Source organism: Cryptotermes secundus, unplaced genomic scaffold, assembly GCF_002891405.2.
Source record: "Cryptotermes secundus unplaced genomic scaffold, Csec_1.0 scaffold62, whole genome shotgun sequence".
NCBI lineage: Eukaryota > Metazoa > Arthropoda > Insecta > Blattodea > Kalotermitidae > Cryptotermes > Cryptotermes secundus.
In genome coordinates this window covers 2339936-2357073 of record NW_019727786.1, presented here as the reverse complement: position 1 = coordinate 2357073, position 17138 = coordinate 2339936, and the positions used below count along the sequence as shown (strand labels likewise).

Here is a 17138-nt window from a genome sequence, read left to right as displayed (position 1 = left end):
CTATTCGCTTTCGTCTTCCACATATCCTACCACTTCGTTTCTATCTTTACAAAATTCCTCTTTATTTCTTGCTTCGTTTCAAAGTAAATTTACGACTGACGGTTGGCCAGTCACTTTCTCTTAATTTAGAGCCCATCCAGACGCTCTTGACCAGATCTTAGTCTTGAAGTAGCTTCACTGTTTGGTCTTTAATAGGAATCCTTTCTGATGACAAGACGGATCTATCTCTTCTCACAATCAATTAGTTTCTATATTTCGTCCTTCCTCCTTTAAACTGCATGTCACGACCTTTACAACTATACATACTACATACTGCACACGTCCTTTTTGGCACTACGTATAAGCCCCCTATCAGTCCACAACAGATTCTGCATTATTTTCATTAGCTCACACTAGACCGGCAATTTAGTCACCCCAACGATCATAAGCTTCGTCGCCGCAAAATTTCATCCTCGTGTTCTGTCGGGCTGCAACTTATCCTGTATTCCGAACATTTGCATTTTCACGATCTTCTGTGGCTTCTGGTTGCTGACCGTTCTAGTCGGTTGTTGCGGAGAACCCTGATTTCTAAGCGCTGCACTTTCGAAACGTGGGTATTTGCCGCAAATCCCAAGGCAAGCATACGGCATTGCAGACATAAACAATGCTCTGTGGGCGGTACATTTCAACTTAGAGCTTAATCGCTCACTTTTCGATGAAGGACATGCTCTAACAAGAAATGTTTTGAAGGCATTGGACTCGATGATTTCTGTATCTAATCCTCTTACCGAAAAATATACAGATGTTGTATATGACTCACGAAGGGAGTTCTTCGTCCGTTCAATATGAGATGACACCCAACCGATCTAACTCTCCTGACATAACATTTCATTTCTTTTGTTCCAGCGGTCACACTGCGTCTCCATCGCATCCAGACCTCGCTGCAACGTTCTGAGAACATACCCTTCTTTGCTCAGTCGCATATACATAGGTGCCAGCAGCAAACATTTAGATATACACTAGTATTTTTGAGGGGGGTGGGGGTGGAGGTTCATTTATACATACGCTGTTCAACGTGTGGTACTCCTTTTCTCTTGGCGTAAACGTTTCGCCTTGGACCGAAACTCTGAATTTTCTCACGGCAAAAATGTGCCATGCAGCTTGTTCAAAAATCAATCGAAAATTGATAAGGACACAAAAAATCAGCACCCAATAAACCCGGACTGAGCAGCTGAGTGCACATAAGAAAATTATTTTCCAACTCGTCATCATTAATCCGAAAGGGAATTAGTGCTTGTCTTCTTACCCTCGAAGTCTTGTTCCCAAAAGCACTCATAAGTACCACCGACTGCACGGGCTCCTCGTGAAATTTGAGTTTCCGATGATTTTCTTCTGATAATACCGATACCTGTGACCCCGTATCGATGATAAAGTTGCAACTAATGTTTTCAAATGCCACTCTAACGCGTGGACAAGTTGTCAGTTCTCTGGCATTAATTAAGTAAACATTTGCTCCGTCACAATTAATTTCGTTCTCGCCTGAAGCTGCCAATTGTTTATATGGATTATGTCGCTCGTTCGGGTGTTTAACCTCGCATCCCATTACATCGGCCCCTGTTGTCGTGCCAGTAGACGCCATATCGGCCGCTATAGCGCCTAATTTCTGTTTTCCTCGCNTTCCTCCCGCCGGTCTTGTCGATCTCTCGTTTCCGTGCCGTATGAAGGGGTGGGCGCGGCCGCAGCTTGATTCCTCCTGCACCCGTCTCTGTCTGGGTCGTGATTCCGGGTTTCTCCGCGATAGCTCCCTCGTCCTTGCCACTCCTGGTTCCTGTACGCGTTGCGATCGTCAGGTCCGCTTTCATAGCTCCCCGCATGCCTTTGGTTCCTATTCCAGCTCCCTCGGTGGTCATCTCGTGGGTCCGAACGCTGCCTGCTGTAATTATCGCGTTGTCCTTGGTATACGGGTCGTCTCGGCTCTAGCGTCTCCGGGTTCTCTTCGAGACTCATCACGTGGGTTAGAAATGCCGCCGCGTCCTGCAGAGTCCGTTGTTTGGCAACGTTCCACGCTTTCCTTACGCTGATAGGGTAATGCGCTTTAAAGCGTTTAGGAATTTGAAATTAGACATCGAGGGTTCTAAGTACTTGGCCTTGACAGCGTATTCCAACAAGTGATCCCCGTAACTCAACCCTCATCGCGGATCATACCGGTCTTGATATATCTCTAATCTAACCTTGGCTTGACACTGTAGGCTACAGAATTTGTCTATGAAGGCATCCCGGAAGTCATCGAATGTCTTCAATTGATCCCATATAGCGTCAGCCCAGGTGGTGACTGAAATGCCGTTCACAGAGCGTCTCGCTACCGCTAAGTGAAGCGGTGGAGGGACATTCTTAGTCTGTATAAATTATATTAACGCATTTAAATGGGCTTTGGCATTCTGCTCGGGCAGTCCTTCCAAAGTCGGCAAAGCTAGATCAAGGCTGTTATTCAGAGTCCCTCTGACAAATCCCCAGTTGTTATTATTGCCTGTCAGTTCCTTACTGGAATCATTATTGTGGGAGCAACTCTGCGGGCCTCCTCCTAGACCTGCTTCATTTACATACTTAATTTGCGGACCACTGTTTGCATGGCCGTCGACATTACTGGTATTTATACAAGAATTCGACGAGGGATGTCCACCCGAGGTGTCAGTTCGACAGCTGTCAGGCATGACGTCACTAGTGTTTGCATCTTTACCGTTACTACTCTCCTGATCTGAGTCCTGTAAGAGTTCTAGCTGGCCCCTTAATTCCTCACACGCGTTAGTTACTTTATTATTAACCTTTTCAATTTCCGAACTTACTTTAATCTGCTGCTGTTCCGTCATGACCCTCAAATCTGTCACTCTGGTCTCGAACGTGGACATCCTCTCACACACATCATGCGACTGTAGTTCTATTTGTGCTTGAACTGCTGTCACGTCATTGCGCAGAGACTCCATGTTACTGTTGCTCTTAGATTTATTATGTCGCACCACTTCGGTCAGCGCTTGAATCTGGCCGTGTGTGCGCTCAGATACGACTTTAACTTCGTTGTTCGCGGAATTTATCTGTTGGTTCATTTTACATTCAGAGTCCCTCGCGAATGCAGCCAGCATTTCATGCACGTCTTCTTTAATACTATTTTCCATTTTACTCCCGTTTCCTCTGTCATTTTCCATTTTCATCATTCTGTCCTCCAATATTTCCATAAAGGTTAACAACATGGCGGGTATGTCTATTGTACTATCCTTGTCCCTCTTTTCTACACTTTTCGTCTGTTGGTTTCGAGTCTGTAACTGGGGTTCTGTCTCCTCTATTTGCTCACTCTTCACGTTTACTCCTTCCTCTATTTCTCCCCCATTCTCTGTGTCACTGATACCTTCCGTCACCTCGATTTTTTCTTCGTTATGTATGATTGTCTTCTGACATGTTTTACTGTTCGCAACTCGTTCACCCTTATTGTTAATATAACGTAGTCCAACTAACCGTGCACGATATATTTGTTCACTTTTTTTCAGTCCACGAAGTTGCTCTTCTCCCTCGATGTTTCCGTGATGTCCCGCTTGCAGACTTCCGGTCTCCTCCGCTGTTACGTGCTCCAGATTGGAAGCGCCAATTCTCGCTGTAACCGACCTCCGACGTAAAGCCGCCACGACTATTGCTCGAGATGAAACCTTTGTCCCAGGGATACAGGAAGGGGAACACATTTAGGGGTTATGATATACAGGGTCTCCAGAACCCATACTGTATATTACTCTTTCATATTCAAATTGCTTATGCTTATTGTCACTCTTTACATAAGTTCTTCAAGCTTGCCGCTCTGTCTCCCTTAACTTCTTTTTTGTATTGGTCAAACCAATTCTCTTCCAGTTTACCGACCGTACGCACTCGCTAACCCCAACTGTCTCCTAATTCTCTCCTCAGCGTTTTCTTGTAACTACAGTCCACCTATCACAGACTGTAATCCAATTCTCTGTTCAGCGGCTTCTCTCATCTGCTCTACCCGGCCGCTCCTGATCACAGAAGGTAATACCATTATCTCTTCTGCGGCTCTTTTCAACTACTCTACACCTGTTTCCTGTCCCTCACTGACTGTCTCTTTCATACAAGTCCCACAGTGGTAATATAATAAAACAAAAATAATGAGAGATAGCAGTCTATCATAAACCATGTTAAATTATAACCAATTTAAATAATTTTAGCGAGATTTGCATTAATCTCTCTTCAGTTCTTCTTTATCTTTATCTTGTGCGAAAATGTGTAAATTTCAATTTTATTTTCACTGCTGTCACCACCTTTGTGCATACTGTTATAATCAATTTAGAATGTTCGCATCAAAATATTGTCATATGGGGGTTTAAGGTGAACAATCCAAAGACAATTATGTTGTAATATCTATTTCAGTTGATTCAAGCAATCAGTATGACACTACGCGAGCCTATCTGAAGGAACTTGACGTGGTCACCAATGTGTGGATCGGCCTCAAAAAGAAGGGACCGAATGATGAATTCTCTTGGACGTAAGTATTCAGTATCATATATTCTAAATTGTTCAGAGTGAATTCCGTAATCTGTTGTAGATAGCAGACATTGGTATATGAACGGATTAAGGTAAAGCTGCCCGTCTGCATAATTATTAAGTACCAAGCCATGAAGATGTATGGGGGAATGGGTGTATGGCTCTACCTTTCTTGACCTCGACACTAGATGGAAGTGGATGGTCAGCTTCACGCCCCAGCCACTTCATCCCCGGGAAAGAGCCCCTGGTAACCATTGGATAGGAGGCATATCCATATATATTTTGTTACTGCAATGAATACTGCACATTTGATCACAGAATCATTCTCTTGAAAATAAGTATTGTTAGGAGAAAAATTTGCGTGGAAATTAATTTACTTAAGTTCTTGATACGATTTTCGCGACAAATTGTATATCTGCCTGTGGTTCGCACCACCTATTTCTAAACATTTGTATTAAATAAATCAGATCAATTAAAAATATCGTTTTCCACCTAAGATATGCCGGGGGGAATACGTATGTTCCTGACATTAAAGCATTCTTTGCATCCTAACAAATCTCAGAAAAGTTTTGGAACATACTGAAGGAGTTCAGATAAATATGAATTTATTTCAACCATACCACATTGTACACTTACTCCTTTTCCAGCGATTACAAGACTTTAGCTCAAGATGGTGGCTATTGGCAGGAGCAAATTCCTAAGTCCGAGGCAGCCCTTTGTGCTGCCATAGACCCGGCAGCAGACTTTCGTTGGCACAGCCTCAATTGTGGCGGTCCAGAAACTGCCTCCTTCATATGTGAACTCCCTGGTATGTACCTCTTTTCCTGCTATTGGTTAATGTGTGTTTGGGTGCTTGCGGGGGAAGAACTTAGAGGCGTGTCAGCTTCTAAGGCTATTTTCACGGGAAAATCGAGCTAAAATTGAAAGATGTAAGTACAATAACAGAGAACTAAACGACGGTGCCCTAGGAAGCGATGCCGCGCAGCGCCCACTAGGGACATGAACGCCCTTGCTATCATATTGCCCCCACTCACACCCAGCTCAAAGACGAAGCAGCTCACAACCCCAAAATTCCGGCACCCACCCATCAAGCCACACAGGAGCCCTCCCCAGAAATCGTCGCCCCAGCGTAATGTTCTATGTGAACTTCACAATTTTCGTATGCATGCAATTGGTGAAGAAACGATGAATGAGATTGATTCATCTTCCTAGGTTTGCCCTCAAGGCATTACTTTCGAGCTTCCAGGAAATTAAGGCCCTTCATGGGTGGCCTTCTCATCCGGAGACACAGGGCAGCTCTTGTCACTTAAGGCGTGGGTGCCATTGCAGTTAATGTAATGAGGTGCGCCAGGACACAGTGCCTTACCGTGACCATCTTCGTCCCATATAACGCAGAGCGGGCTAGATGTGCATTTGTATTGGATACCTCAAAGTCGATGACACTACAAGTAGTTCGTTGGAGTGCGTATGTACGGACGCAGATTGGCCTTTTCATATCCAGCACTGATGGTGGTCGGCAATGCAAGGTTCTGAAAACTCTGGAATACGGTCAAAGGAGTGAATGGGTTTGCGTCGATTATTCACCGTCGAGAATCGCATCTCTTTCCCCGGTTTACTGTACGCTCTTAACACAGCCTCCTCAGTAAAGGCAAACTTGACTTCTTCAGTCGTCATCCCATCCAGGGAATCGATGACAGACGCACCCTACTTCATTTGAACGGTCTACAAACTAAAGAGTTTGGCTAGTAAACACGTCTACGCTTGCTTCCCACTGTGTTCTTCCACCAAGAGCGTAGGTTTCTTTAATCGGGATCCGTTTTTTACCAGTAATCGCATCTAGAGCCTTTTGACTATAAAACGGGCTCATCTCTACTTTCAGTACTCTTGAGTTTCGTATTGTGAATCGTGGTGGTGGTGGTCGCAATACACTTTTCGGGAAGACTTTTTAGTGATATGAGTTTTGGGCGCGTTGGAGCAATTTTGAAGGGGCCTTGATACGGATCAGTCGGAATCAGCCTGCCATTTGTGTGAGAGATAAAACAGACATCTAAATCTCACGGTCTGTGTCGGCATGGGAACGGGCCTCCGCCATCACTCAATCTCAAGAAATATATCAGAGGAATTACCCTTCTAGTTCAGTGGCAAAACTGACAATTTCGAACATGAAGACAAGTTATAATATTTGTAATACTGTTAGTGTGATGGACCAGAATGAAACAAATCAAATTCATTGAAAAGAACACATTTTTGACTGAAGTGCTATGAACAGTGTGAAATAAGAATTCACCTGTCAAAGTTACTAGAACAAACAGTCTTATTCATATTGTTACAGTTCCACCATGGGCACGGAAAGAGAATGGCTGCATGCTGACAGCACTCCCATCACTGACAGTAACTTACCTGCCAGAGCAAGCTGCTGTGGAATTAACATCTGACTGTGGGCTGGATGGAACTCGAAGAATAGCATGCAAGGGACAAGCTGTAAGTGTGTAAAGATTGTTCACCTCACATTCTGTGAATCTCAAAAGAACTGTTTGATCAGTATGTATCTGCAATACTTTATTATTTTCCTAAATGTGCCAGAACAATAATTATACCATGAAATGTACTGGCAAACCAGAAATGAGGTGAGAGTGTTAACATTATGATTTTTGGAGTTGAGTATGGGAAGTGGATTGAACTAGCTTAGGACTGGGTCAAAATCCAGGCTTTGATTTAGTGATGTTAGATCTCTGGACTCTACTACCACACTGTTAGTCAGGTTGTCAGTTTATGTGTGAAATAAATATATACTTTATGTAATTTATTCAATTTTCTCGTGTTTATTTTGCTTTTCCAGGTTTGTGGAACTTCATTTGTTACTTTTACAATTTCTTGACACAGCAGGAGGAAACAACTTATGTGGAGGTTATGTCTGTCAGTCTGTCTGTGACATAATGTCAGCAACTACACTGCCAGATGAATTTTGTTCATATTAAACATGGGACATTTCCACAAAAAGCTATAATTATTGACTTCCTGGACATTATTCATCATCCCATTTTTTAATTGAAAGAACCAGGACTTTGCCTCCATCTTCAAGTAAAAGGTCAATTCCCATAGGTAGTCCCCACCTCCAGATACCACAACCAACACAAGCCTAGATATATATAAAACATCTGTGGGGGTTCAGACAAAAATTTAAAACATCATATGCATGAATCCTAGAAGCTGTGGCCATGCATAATGTAACAGCTGGAGTAAATAATGTCAGAGTCGGGCTAAAATAGAAGATAAAGCTATAGAGTCAAATTCCAAAATGGACAACTATAGCTATTATGCAATTAAAGATGAGGACATAGTCCCTTGACCTTTAAAATAACAAATAAGAAAAAGATATATATATATCTATTACATCTATTGTAATAGTAGTTTCCAAACTGTATTGACGTCCCTCTGATGATGAAGGACTGAAGAATTGAAATAAGAAAAATCTTCACCAGTCACACTGGACGGAACTGTTTTATCTTTTTATAATATTGTTAGTGTGATGGACCAGAATGAAACAAATTAAATTGAAACAGAAGCTTTACAAAGCACATCCTATTCCTTATACCATTATACTAGGATTTCAGCACGGTGAAGGCCTCTGTGGTCTAGTGGTCAGAGTTCCTGGATACAGATTCAAAGGTCCTGGGTTCGACTCCCGGCGCTACCACGTTTTCTGAGAAGCGGTGAGTCTGGAACGGGGTTCATTCAGCCTCATGAGGATAACTGAGGAGCTATTTCAAGGAAATAGTGACTCCTGTCTAAAAAACCGAGATTAACGGCCATGGGGATCTGTTGCACTGACCACACAACACCCTCTATCCACTAAAGTTGGCACTAACTTCGCCGACAAGCTGCGGTCACTTGTTCGGTATAGTTTGCTTGTGGACTACAGGCCACGGGATTTGTTTTTTTTTTTAAGGTGAATAATGCCAAGAGAGACTTCACTATAAGAAACATTGTTGAGACATCTGTCTGAACATGCAAGCATAAGATGAAGAGGCTGGTACAAGTACTAACAAGAAGTTCTGGGAAGAGCTAATGGCCTACTTGCCTTTCACTGCATATTGGGTATTTGATATGACACAAACTGCACAGAAAACAGCATTCAACAGTTCTTCTATTGTTGCATGTGTATTCATTGACACACAAACATGTTTACCGAACTGTTGCCTAGCACTGATAGTGGGTGACACCAGGACAGCAAGGTTATCTCATAAGCCTCATTTTATTTTTTCAAAATATTGAATGTAGACTGAAAACTGACTGATGCTCTTTGGTTTAACTATCAGCACTTGATAATTCTTGCTATGGCACAGTTCATAGCCACCTGCTATGCTGTTTGTATCCTAGAATAGTCTTCTCTATTTACTGTCCTTAAATTTAGAAATCTGTAAGGAAGTACAGGGTTCATATTTCATGTTCAATAGGACCGCAGTGAGATGATTCATCAGTTGTCATGTGACAATGGGAATGAGTCAAGCCATGAGGCAGAAGAAGAAGATAGACCCGTATCAGCAAGCAGTTCCACTTTGGGCACACCTAGTGAGAGCAGTGCAGGTAGAACCGAATCCCACCAACCACCAACCAGACACCGCCGTGATGCAGATGACGTCAGCCCCCTGCTACTGAGAACATCCAGGAGCCTCAATACAGAAGCAGAGGAGATCAACAGCACTGGTACTAGCACTTATATTGTTACAAGCACTTCAAGTACAGTGGAAACTGTCACCATGACCAGTGACACCCTTGAAGAAATAAATGTTACAACTCAAGAATTTACAGCCCCTGAAGTGGTATCAGCGACAGATGGCTTGACTTTGACTGGCGACCATGAGCAGCAGTCCTACACCACCACAGACCCCAGAACAACAGCAGCAACGAAACAGGTGCATACAGAATATTTCATAACAGTTGTGCCAGATGATACATCTGTTACCATTAAAGACATGGTGCAGAAAACAATTATTATGGACAAACACACAGAGGAGACAGAGGCAACTGGAAGCATGTTAAGTACACCAATCATTATGTCTCCTACAGGCTTGTCAACTGCCAATACTGATGCTGAAACATCAGCATCAATGGGTGTACTTAATGAAGTCAAGGACATTACAGTTTCACTTACAGATGATGCTATAAAAAACAACACAGGAGACTTGACAATGAAAGAAGAAATCTTTCCACCTGAAACGGTTTCAGTAACTATGGATACCTTTATTATGAGGAACACAACAGTAAGTAGTTCAAGCAATGATAATATCAGTGTATCAGGTGAAGAATCCATCAACCCAAATTATAAGGAAAGCTCAGTGCTAACCAAGGATAACAATGAAACTAATGATCAGATGGTACAAGACCGTGAAGAGGAGAATCGTCGCCGCAAGTTGCTACCAGCACCTCTACGTGGTGTCCCACATGGCACAGATGACCAGACAAATGAAAATAGCATTAAATCAGTGAGTGACTGGGCTTCACATAATGACCAACAAGACGAAGGAGAACAGATTCAACCTGTTGAAACTGAACCAGAAGTCCCTGCTCGACCCAACAGAGGAAGAAGGCTAATCAGACCTCAAAGTCACTCATTCTATCCTTATTTTCTTAATCGGGTATTGGGTTGAATCACTGCTTCATTCTCATAAATGCTTCAATAGAAAAAGGTTCTTGGTCAGTTGTCTGTATTTTGCTATCCCTGTCACAAACAGTTTCTGGATAACTACACAGCATACCATTTCTTGAGAAGATATGAAAGGGATTTGTATTTAAAGTTTGTGAAACTAGATTTAAATATTTTCAAGAGTGATTATGATTGAGAATTGAATAATAATTTGAATTCTACTCATCAAACTAAATTCAGTCACCCTTTCTAAGCCTGCCAACATTTTGACATCAGACACTAACAACTAATTAACCTCAATTCAAAAGGATATCAGAAAAAAAACTGTACCAAAGCCACTGATCTGTTGTGAATATAGGCTTAACAGCTTATAAACTCACTCACCTGAAGGAAACCAGTGACCATATGTCATAATATGTGTCACACGTAGTTCCTAGAGTACTACTAGTACACAGAAAAAAAAAGCATGGATTAGTAACATTGTATCTCCATTCTTCAAGCAGATATGTTCAGGACTCAGTTTGTAATTACATTGTCACTAGAACCACAACTGGATCGTTGTAGCAATGATTATAGAGTTTCTACAGAGCTACACAGATACAGAGATGTAACAGCAGCACTTCCATTTCTTAAGAAGTTATACACTGTTTAATTTATAGTGATGGCTTGTTACTGCAACTGGATACCTCTAGGAATTATTGTAAATTGAACTATAAATATCTTCACTTGTGTTGAGACAGAAATTCTTGTTATCAGATTTAAAAGCAACGGTTCATGGAGACACAAGGAAATTCAGAGATCAAATATTCCATCAAAGGTACATCCTATCTCTGCCAAATGGCATATTGCATTATATCACTTGTGTTCTGCTAAATGCCATTTTTAATGTGTAGGAACTGAACAGCAGAAGTTCTGTGCATATCCATCACAAATTAAAGACTTCAGAACATGTGATCATAAATGATTCCATACAATCATAATCCCCAAAGAAAAAATATGGACATATGCAATTACTAATTTCTCATATATTACAGAGCAATTTCACAGATTTAAACACACGATACCACAATAGCTTCAAGTTCTTGCATAGTTACAGAATATTTGTATTTTGATAGAGATAGCAGCAGATGAAAGTAGATGGTATGCACATCATGCAGTTTGCCTAATTTCACGCATTAATCACGCAATTGCACCGTCCTGTCTCCCGTCCTGCATTACTAAGGCACGCAAATAAGTTGACTGCACGTACAGCACAACAAATTGTCATGAATGACTTGATCTTTCAATTGTGTATTCTCTTCACATTTCAATAAGAGAAGTGTGTTTTCTCTTATGGCCCCAGAATTATGTGAAACACGTAAATATATTTTCTTTGAAGTCCCGATAAAGTGTTATGACATTTCAAACTAATTATTCTTGACAATTTCCCAGCAGCTCTGCCATAAGTGCAAAAAAAAAGTGGAATGAAAATGACACCAAGTATCACTTTAGCAAACACCATACTTACAGACTGCATCACCATAGCTTTGATCAAATTACTATTTCTAAAACAGAATTCAGAAATGTTTTAAACTGGGACATATGCTTCTCATGAATAAACTGTGGAAAAATTGGTGAGTAAAACATCTTCCCTTAAAATTATGACAGGGCAAGAAAGAAACAACTGTGGGGCACACTTTCTATGGACCAATTTTTGGAACAAAAAAGTAAGTAAGAAGTATACCTCCAGTACAGATGACAATTTTAAATACCTTATCGTAGATTACTAGATGTGTTTTCTATTAGTGCTTCATCTACACTGAAGGGATAACTCTGCGAACTTTCACTGACTCATTCCTAGTTTATTTTAATTTAAGAGTATTTGCAAGCACAATGCATTTTCCCACAAGCATCTATGAGATTAGATTTTCAGGATACATTGCAACAGACAGAAAATGCCAGTTCAGAATTCAGATCTCATTTCCACAGATGTGTGATCAGCACTCCTGCTTGGATTTGATTCTCAGCCCACAGGATGAATATCCTGATTGCATTTTTCTGTGATTTTTAAGGACCTCCAGATAACAACTGGAAACACACAACATAATGAGCCAAGATAGCTCAGTTAGTATAGTGACAGCTAATGACTGGATTGCTGGGGACTGATTTCTGACAGATGAAAGACATTTATCTCTGCTCCAGTGTTCAGACCAGCTTGGGGCCCACCTAGCCTCCTATCCAATGGCTACTTGGATGTCTTTTCCTGGGGTACAGCAACCAGGGCGTAAAATTCACCAGTCACTTCAATCTAGTGCTGAAGTCAAGAATGGTGGAACTATACCTCCACTCCCCAATTGCCTTCATGGCGTGGTACTTAATTAATTAAGCATAAGGAGAACTTTACCTTTGCTATGCAGCCTCCACCATTACAAAAGCATATTTAAGTAAACTGCAATAGAAAATAACTTTAAGATGTAGTATAAGAAATGAACAGCTTAAGTATGGTGTAAGATCTTGTAATTAAGTTACATGAATATATGTAATTATGATAAAGTATCTGCTGGTGGCAAACTATACCTTCTTTATTGATAATGAGAGAATATACCTTTAGTACTAAAAATGTTGCTCTTGAATGTAAACTAAATATAGAGGTAAATGATGCATATTAATTGCTGATGGCTTTCAGGTGTGCTAGATGTTGTGAATTGTTTGTCTCTTTTTCCTACGCATAAGCTTGAAAATTGTTATTTTTTAAGAACTGTGTCATAATCTGGATATGTAGTTCTCAACTCTATATACACTTGCTAACACATAAAGAGGTGATCCAGTCTCAGGTACTTCCATGCCTACACGTTTTACAATCCTGAAGACACAAAAACTCTTGTTCCTTTGTACAAACTGAATACCAGCCAGAGATAACTAGCAAGGTTTATTACATTATTTTCAATTCGTGCACTTGTGAGAAATTTTACATTTCCAGTATGCGTACCTCTGTATATACATAAAAGATCCAATTCCTGTCTAGTTTTCAACATACAGTAGTTAATAGTGTCTTAATCTTTCCATACATCTGTTCATTCTTAAGAAAGCCATCAGTGAAAATTATTTTAGTCACAGGTTTGCCAATTTAGATATAGCGTGGTTGCCAAATTTAGGATACAGTATCTGTGAATATAGTACAATGCATCTATCCTAATGAATCATGTCATTTCAATCATAGCTCAATGTTCATTCAATGATGATTCCAGAATCCATATTTTAGTTCAGCCATAATTTTCAGATCACCATTAATTATTATCTACAGAAAGCAACATGAACATCTGGATTCTTCAGATTAAAACCAACACTGTTTGTTAATTATATAATATACGTATATGTTAATTTAACATATTTTATAAATTTAATCTAATTTAATTCATATTTATGAAGATAATACATATTTGTACTGTTGACATGTCTAAACAAATACAAACTGTTGTATGACTTTTAGAGATAAACTGTTTAATGATATATATATAATTTACACAAATGAATTAAGTGTTGAAGTTGTAATTTCTTATTCATGTTTGCATGGATTTAAAAATAGAAAATCTCATTAAAGAAACTTCTCAAGTTACATAATTACTCAAAAAATCCTCACACACCTATTTCATGAAATCTAACATCACAGTACAGCAGTTAACAATTCTGCTTCATAACTGTAAGTTACTGGTTTGATTACCTTAGTCATGAGACTGTCTACTGAGATAATTTTTTTTATAATGTCACAATCTGTTTGAATAAAAATATGTTACTGTATAACTATCACACAAATTTTATTTTTATAAGATGTACTCAGTTTTGAGCATTTGGATGTGGTTTACTTCATGACCCTGTCAGTATGCGGACCAGATAAATGGTACAATAACAGATGAATGACGAAATGAAAGGATTTGAGGAAATTTAGCATTAGCCTGGGTGGACTGGGGAAAATCACAAAAGTACTCAGTCAGGTTACTCAGTGTTCCAGATGAGAATTGTATCCATAGCATGTAACGAATACAAGGTATATACTTTAATGGTAATTTACATCTTATTCCTCAATTTAAGACTGCCCTATTTAGTGTTCAAATCCACTGTCCCCTACAGAAACTTTAAATGGAGTTTCTCTGTATATGAAATTATGACATGCAGGGTGAAGAGGGACCACCAAGGAGACACTAGAAAGGGAATTTTGAGCCCAGTACAAATAATAAAATATTGAATCAATGAAGACAATACTTAGCCTACCATGAAGCTGAAATTCATTCTAGAATTGACCACAATATTTTCATCAGGATATTTATTTTGGTAACATTTGTACAAACAAGACATATCCAACAGTAGGTTACAGAAGTGTTTGTATATGCCTACAAATGGTTACAGTCAAATTACTAACATAAGGAATGCAAATTATGAAGTCAGATTGTAACGTCAGGTAAGACCATCCTGTAAGTCTACAGCAATGGGTTTAGGGAGAAGTACTTACTATCCTACATCATGTACAACAAAAATTGAAAAACTAATTCCAGTAATAATGCAGTCATTATATTATACATGTTCTATCCCATGGTCATCATTAGGTATGTACAATACTGACATTTTCAGTTTGAAATAATTTAGGAACATTTCAATACTTAAGATGACAACAAGAATGTTCTATATTAGACCACATATTTCACTGTAATCACAGTTTATAAACTAGGCACTTATCAGTTTTCATAATATCACTTTTCAATAAAAAATGTTTGTGAACTATTGTAATCAGTTCAGGCCCACCTCCTTTTCTCCTGGGGCAGAAAGAGAGACAGTCTTTACTGAGAACTTAATTTGCACTAGTGTTGCCAACTAGTACTACTGCGATGGATCAGGCAGTCTGTGCGCTACTGCACAAAGCAACAGAAAATTCTTGAAGTTTCAGACTGAAAAACCATCTTTCAAATCAAGGTCAAATTGATCCTGATCCAGTAAAAAGAAATGAAATTCACACACACCCCATCATTACTGATCATGAATATATATTCCAAATTACTTAGAATATGCCTGATAACACTGGTAATTTCGCACTGCTTTTCCATTATCAAATATTGCCTTACCTTGAACTAAAATAATATGTAAGTACATTCTTTTACATGTTCTTTCAAATACTCATACATCAGAAATGAAAAAACAGGTGTTTCCTTTCAAACAATTCTGACTGCTGATGGAAAAGTCTCTTCATGTCTTTTTAGCTGACACAAATCTTTTTGATTTGATTATTTTAGACTCCTTAACGAAATCACTTTGGTATCTACTCTTTGTTTAAATTATGAAATGAGGTAAATGCATTCTGGCAGAAGATCATTGTTCATACAGATGATATGAATGAAATCAAAACACATTACTTCCATACTCAAGAAAAGCTAGACTGTGGTACTGGACAAGTATATGACTGAAGTAAATGATTACAGTAAACTGCCGGTATTAGCAGTCAGAATGACTTTATCAGCAATATTAAACTCTTAACTACTGGGAAGAAATGCAGAATAGGAAAAATTAAAAATTAAGACATACAGAAGTAACTTAATATTTATTTGATAAATGGAAGAGAAGTGTGGTTAACGCAACAAGTAATGAACTCAGTACTTCTTCATTGCAAACAAAAGTGATACAGAATTTCAGGAAGACCATGTCGCAGGTTTCAGCCTCGTCCACGAACAGTACAGTACATGCTTAATGACCTGGGACATAGACTCCACACAGGAACACAGGCCTGTAAAAGATTTTGAGGAAAAGAACAAACATACCTATATTATTCATGTACAAAAGACAATTACTTACTGTGGCCAACACAGTCACATGTCACATTCCAGGCTTTTTTTCTCGTCTCTTATGAGATGGTAGTGATAGTAATTCATAGTACACCTTGTTCCAAAAAACAGTTCATGGACTTAGTTTGTCTGTGTTAATAAGCTGACATGTAGTGTGTATTCCTGGAGAAATTCAGTGCTGGTTCAGCAAAGCAAACAAGTGGAAACTACTTAAAGCGAAGAACAGAAAATTGTTTTCAATGTTAATTAATGTATTAAACCATGAGAATGCAATACAACAGTTTGCCCAGCATCTCTCAGATCATCTTCAAGGAAATATTCTACAGGTTACATAAGCTATCGGAATTTGCATTTTTGCAATATTTCATGACATAAACTGATAATCAAAGAAGATTCACAAGTGAATTCTATTTCCACCTCATTATTTACTACAGCAGTCACATAATCAGTTACTGTTAATAACTGTCTTACTTCTTATGCCTGCCTCCATACGAATTTGAAAGGAAAAAGAAAAACATTTTTTAAGTTTACAGAGTAACATAATAGTAAAAATGAAACTCCATTAAACAGTATAATCCAATGGACGCCATCTTGTTTCCAACTAAAGAATTAAACTGTTCACACCTATACAATATTAACATATAAGCCTCCAAAGAAACTGACGTTCTGAAGTGATGATGATGATGATGATCTTCATGAACTCGATATAATTCGTGTTTACATATGAACTATAATTAAACTAAGGAAGAATACAGATACATAGTTACTTCACATATTGCAGGCCATTATATGTTGTTCTTTCAAAATTACAAGAGAAGTTTGCAAGTATAAATCTCATACACCATCTTGCGGCGGAAGTAAGGCATATCTTCTTGGGTGAAAGTGATATTAGCATTGCGACAAAGGAACTCAGCATACATGCATGAAAACATGCCACAGTCACTGCCATTCATCTGCTGTGGGATTTTCTGCAGACAGAACAGAATTAGGTTATTTTATTTCAAATGTATGGTAAAATCTGTCTACATAAATATCATACTAGAAAATGAAACCACTTTCAGCTGAAAATTCCTCCATTCCTGACAAATAAATTAAAATCAGAATAAAATTACCTCTAATAAATAGAAATGTCCCATACGGAAACAAAAAACAAAAAACAAAAAAAA

The 17138-nt window shown here is 39.1% G+C and overlaps 3 protein-coding genes across 6 annotated transcripts in view; 1 reads left to right on the top strand and 2 right to left on the bottom strand.

The window, feature by feature from the left end:
- LOC117282344 overlaps positions 1 to 4359 on the bottom strand; it is a 35610-nt gene extending 31251 nt beyond the window's left edge. The window contains exon 1 of the mRNA XM_033751619.1: positions 2823 to 4359. Within this exon, the coding sequence (XP_033607510.1) occupies positions 2823 to 3707 (885 nt within the window). The 5' untranslated portion in view covers positions 3708 to 4359. The remainder of the gene's footprint in view (positions 1 to 2822) is intronic.
- Positions 1 to 11623, top strand: part of LOC111864903 — a 50834-nt gene extending 39211 nt beyond the window's left edge. Inside the window, exons 3-6 of the mRNA XM_023852503.2 lie at positions 4405 to 4519; positions 5166 to 5326; positions 6851 to 6999; positions 8976 to 11623. Coding sequence (XP_023708271.1) covers positions 4405 to 4519; positions 5166 to 5326; positions 6851 to 6999; positions 8976 to 10169 — 1619 coding nt within the window. The 3' untranslated portion in view covers positions 10170 to 11623. The remainder of the gene's footprint in view (positions 1 to 4404; positions 4520 to 5165; positions 5327 to 6850; positions 7000 to 8975) is intronic.
- Positions 11624 to 14448: 2825 nt separating this feature from the next.
- Positions 14449 to 17138, bottom strand: part of LOC111864901 (sentrin-specific protease 1) — a 38628-nt gene continuing 35938 nt past the window's right edge. For all 4 annotated transcript variants that reach the window (XM_023852501.2, XM_023852498.2, XM_023852500.2 and 1 more), the window contains exon 15: positions 14449 to 16940. In XM_023852501.2, the coding sequence (XP_023708269.1) occupies positions 16779 to 16940 (162 nt within the window). In that variant the 3' untranslated portion in view covers positions 14449 to 16778. The remainder of the gene's footprint in view (positions 16941 to 17138) is intronic.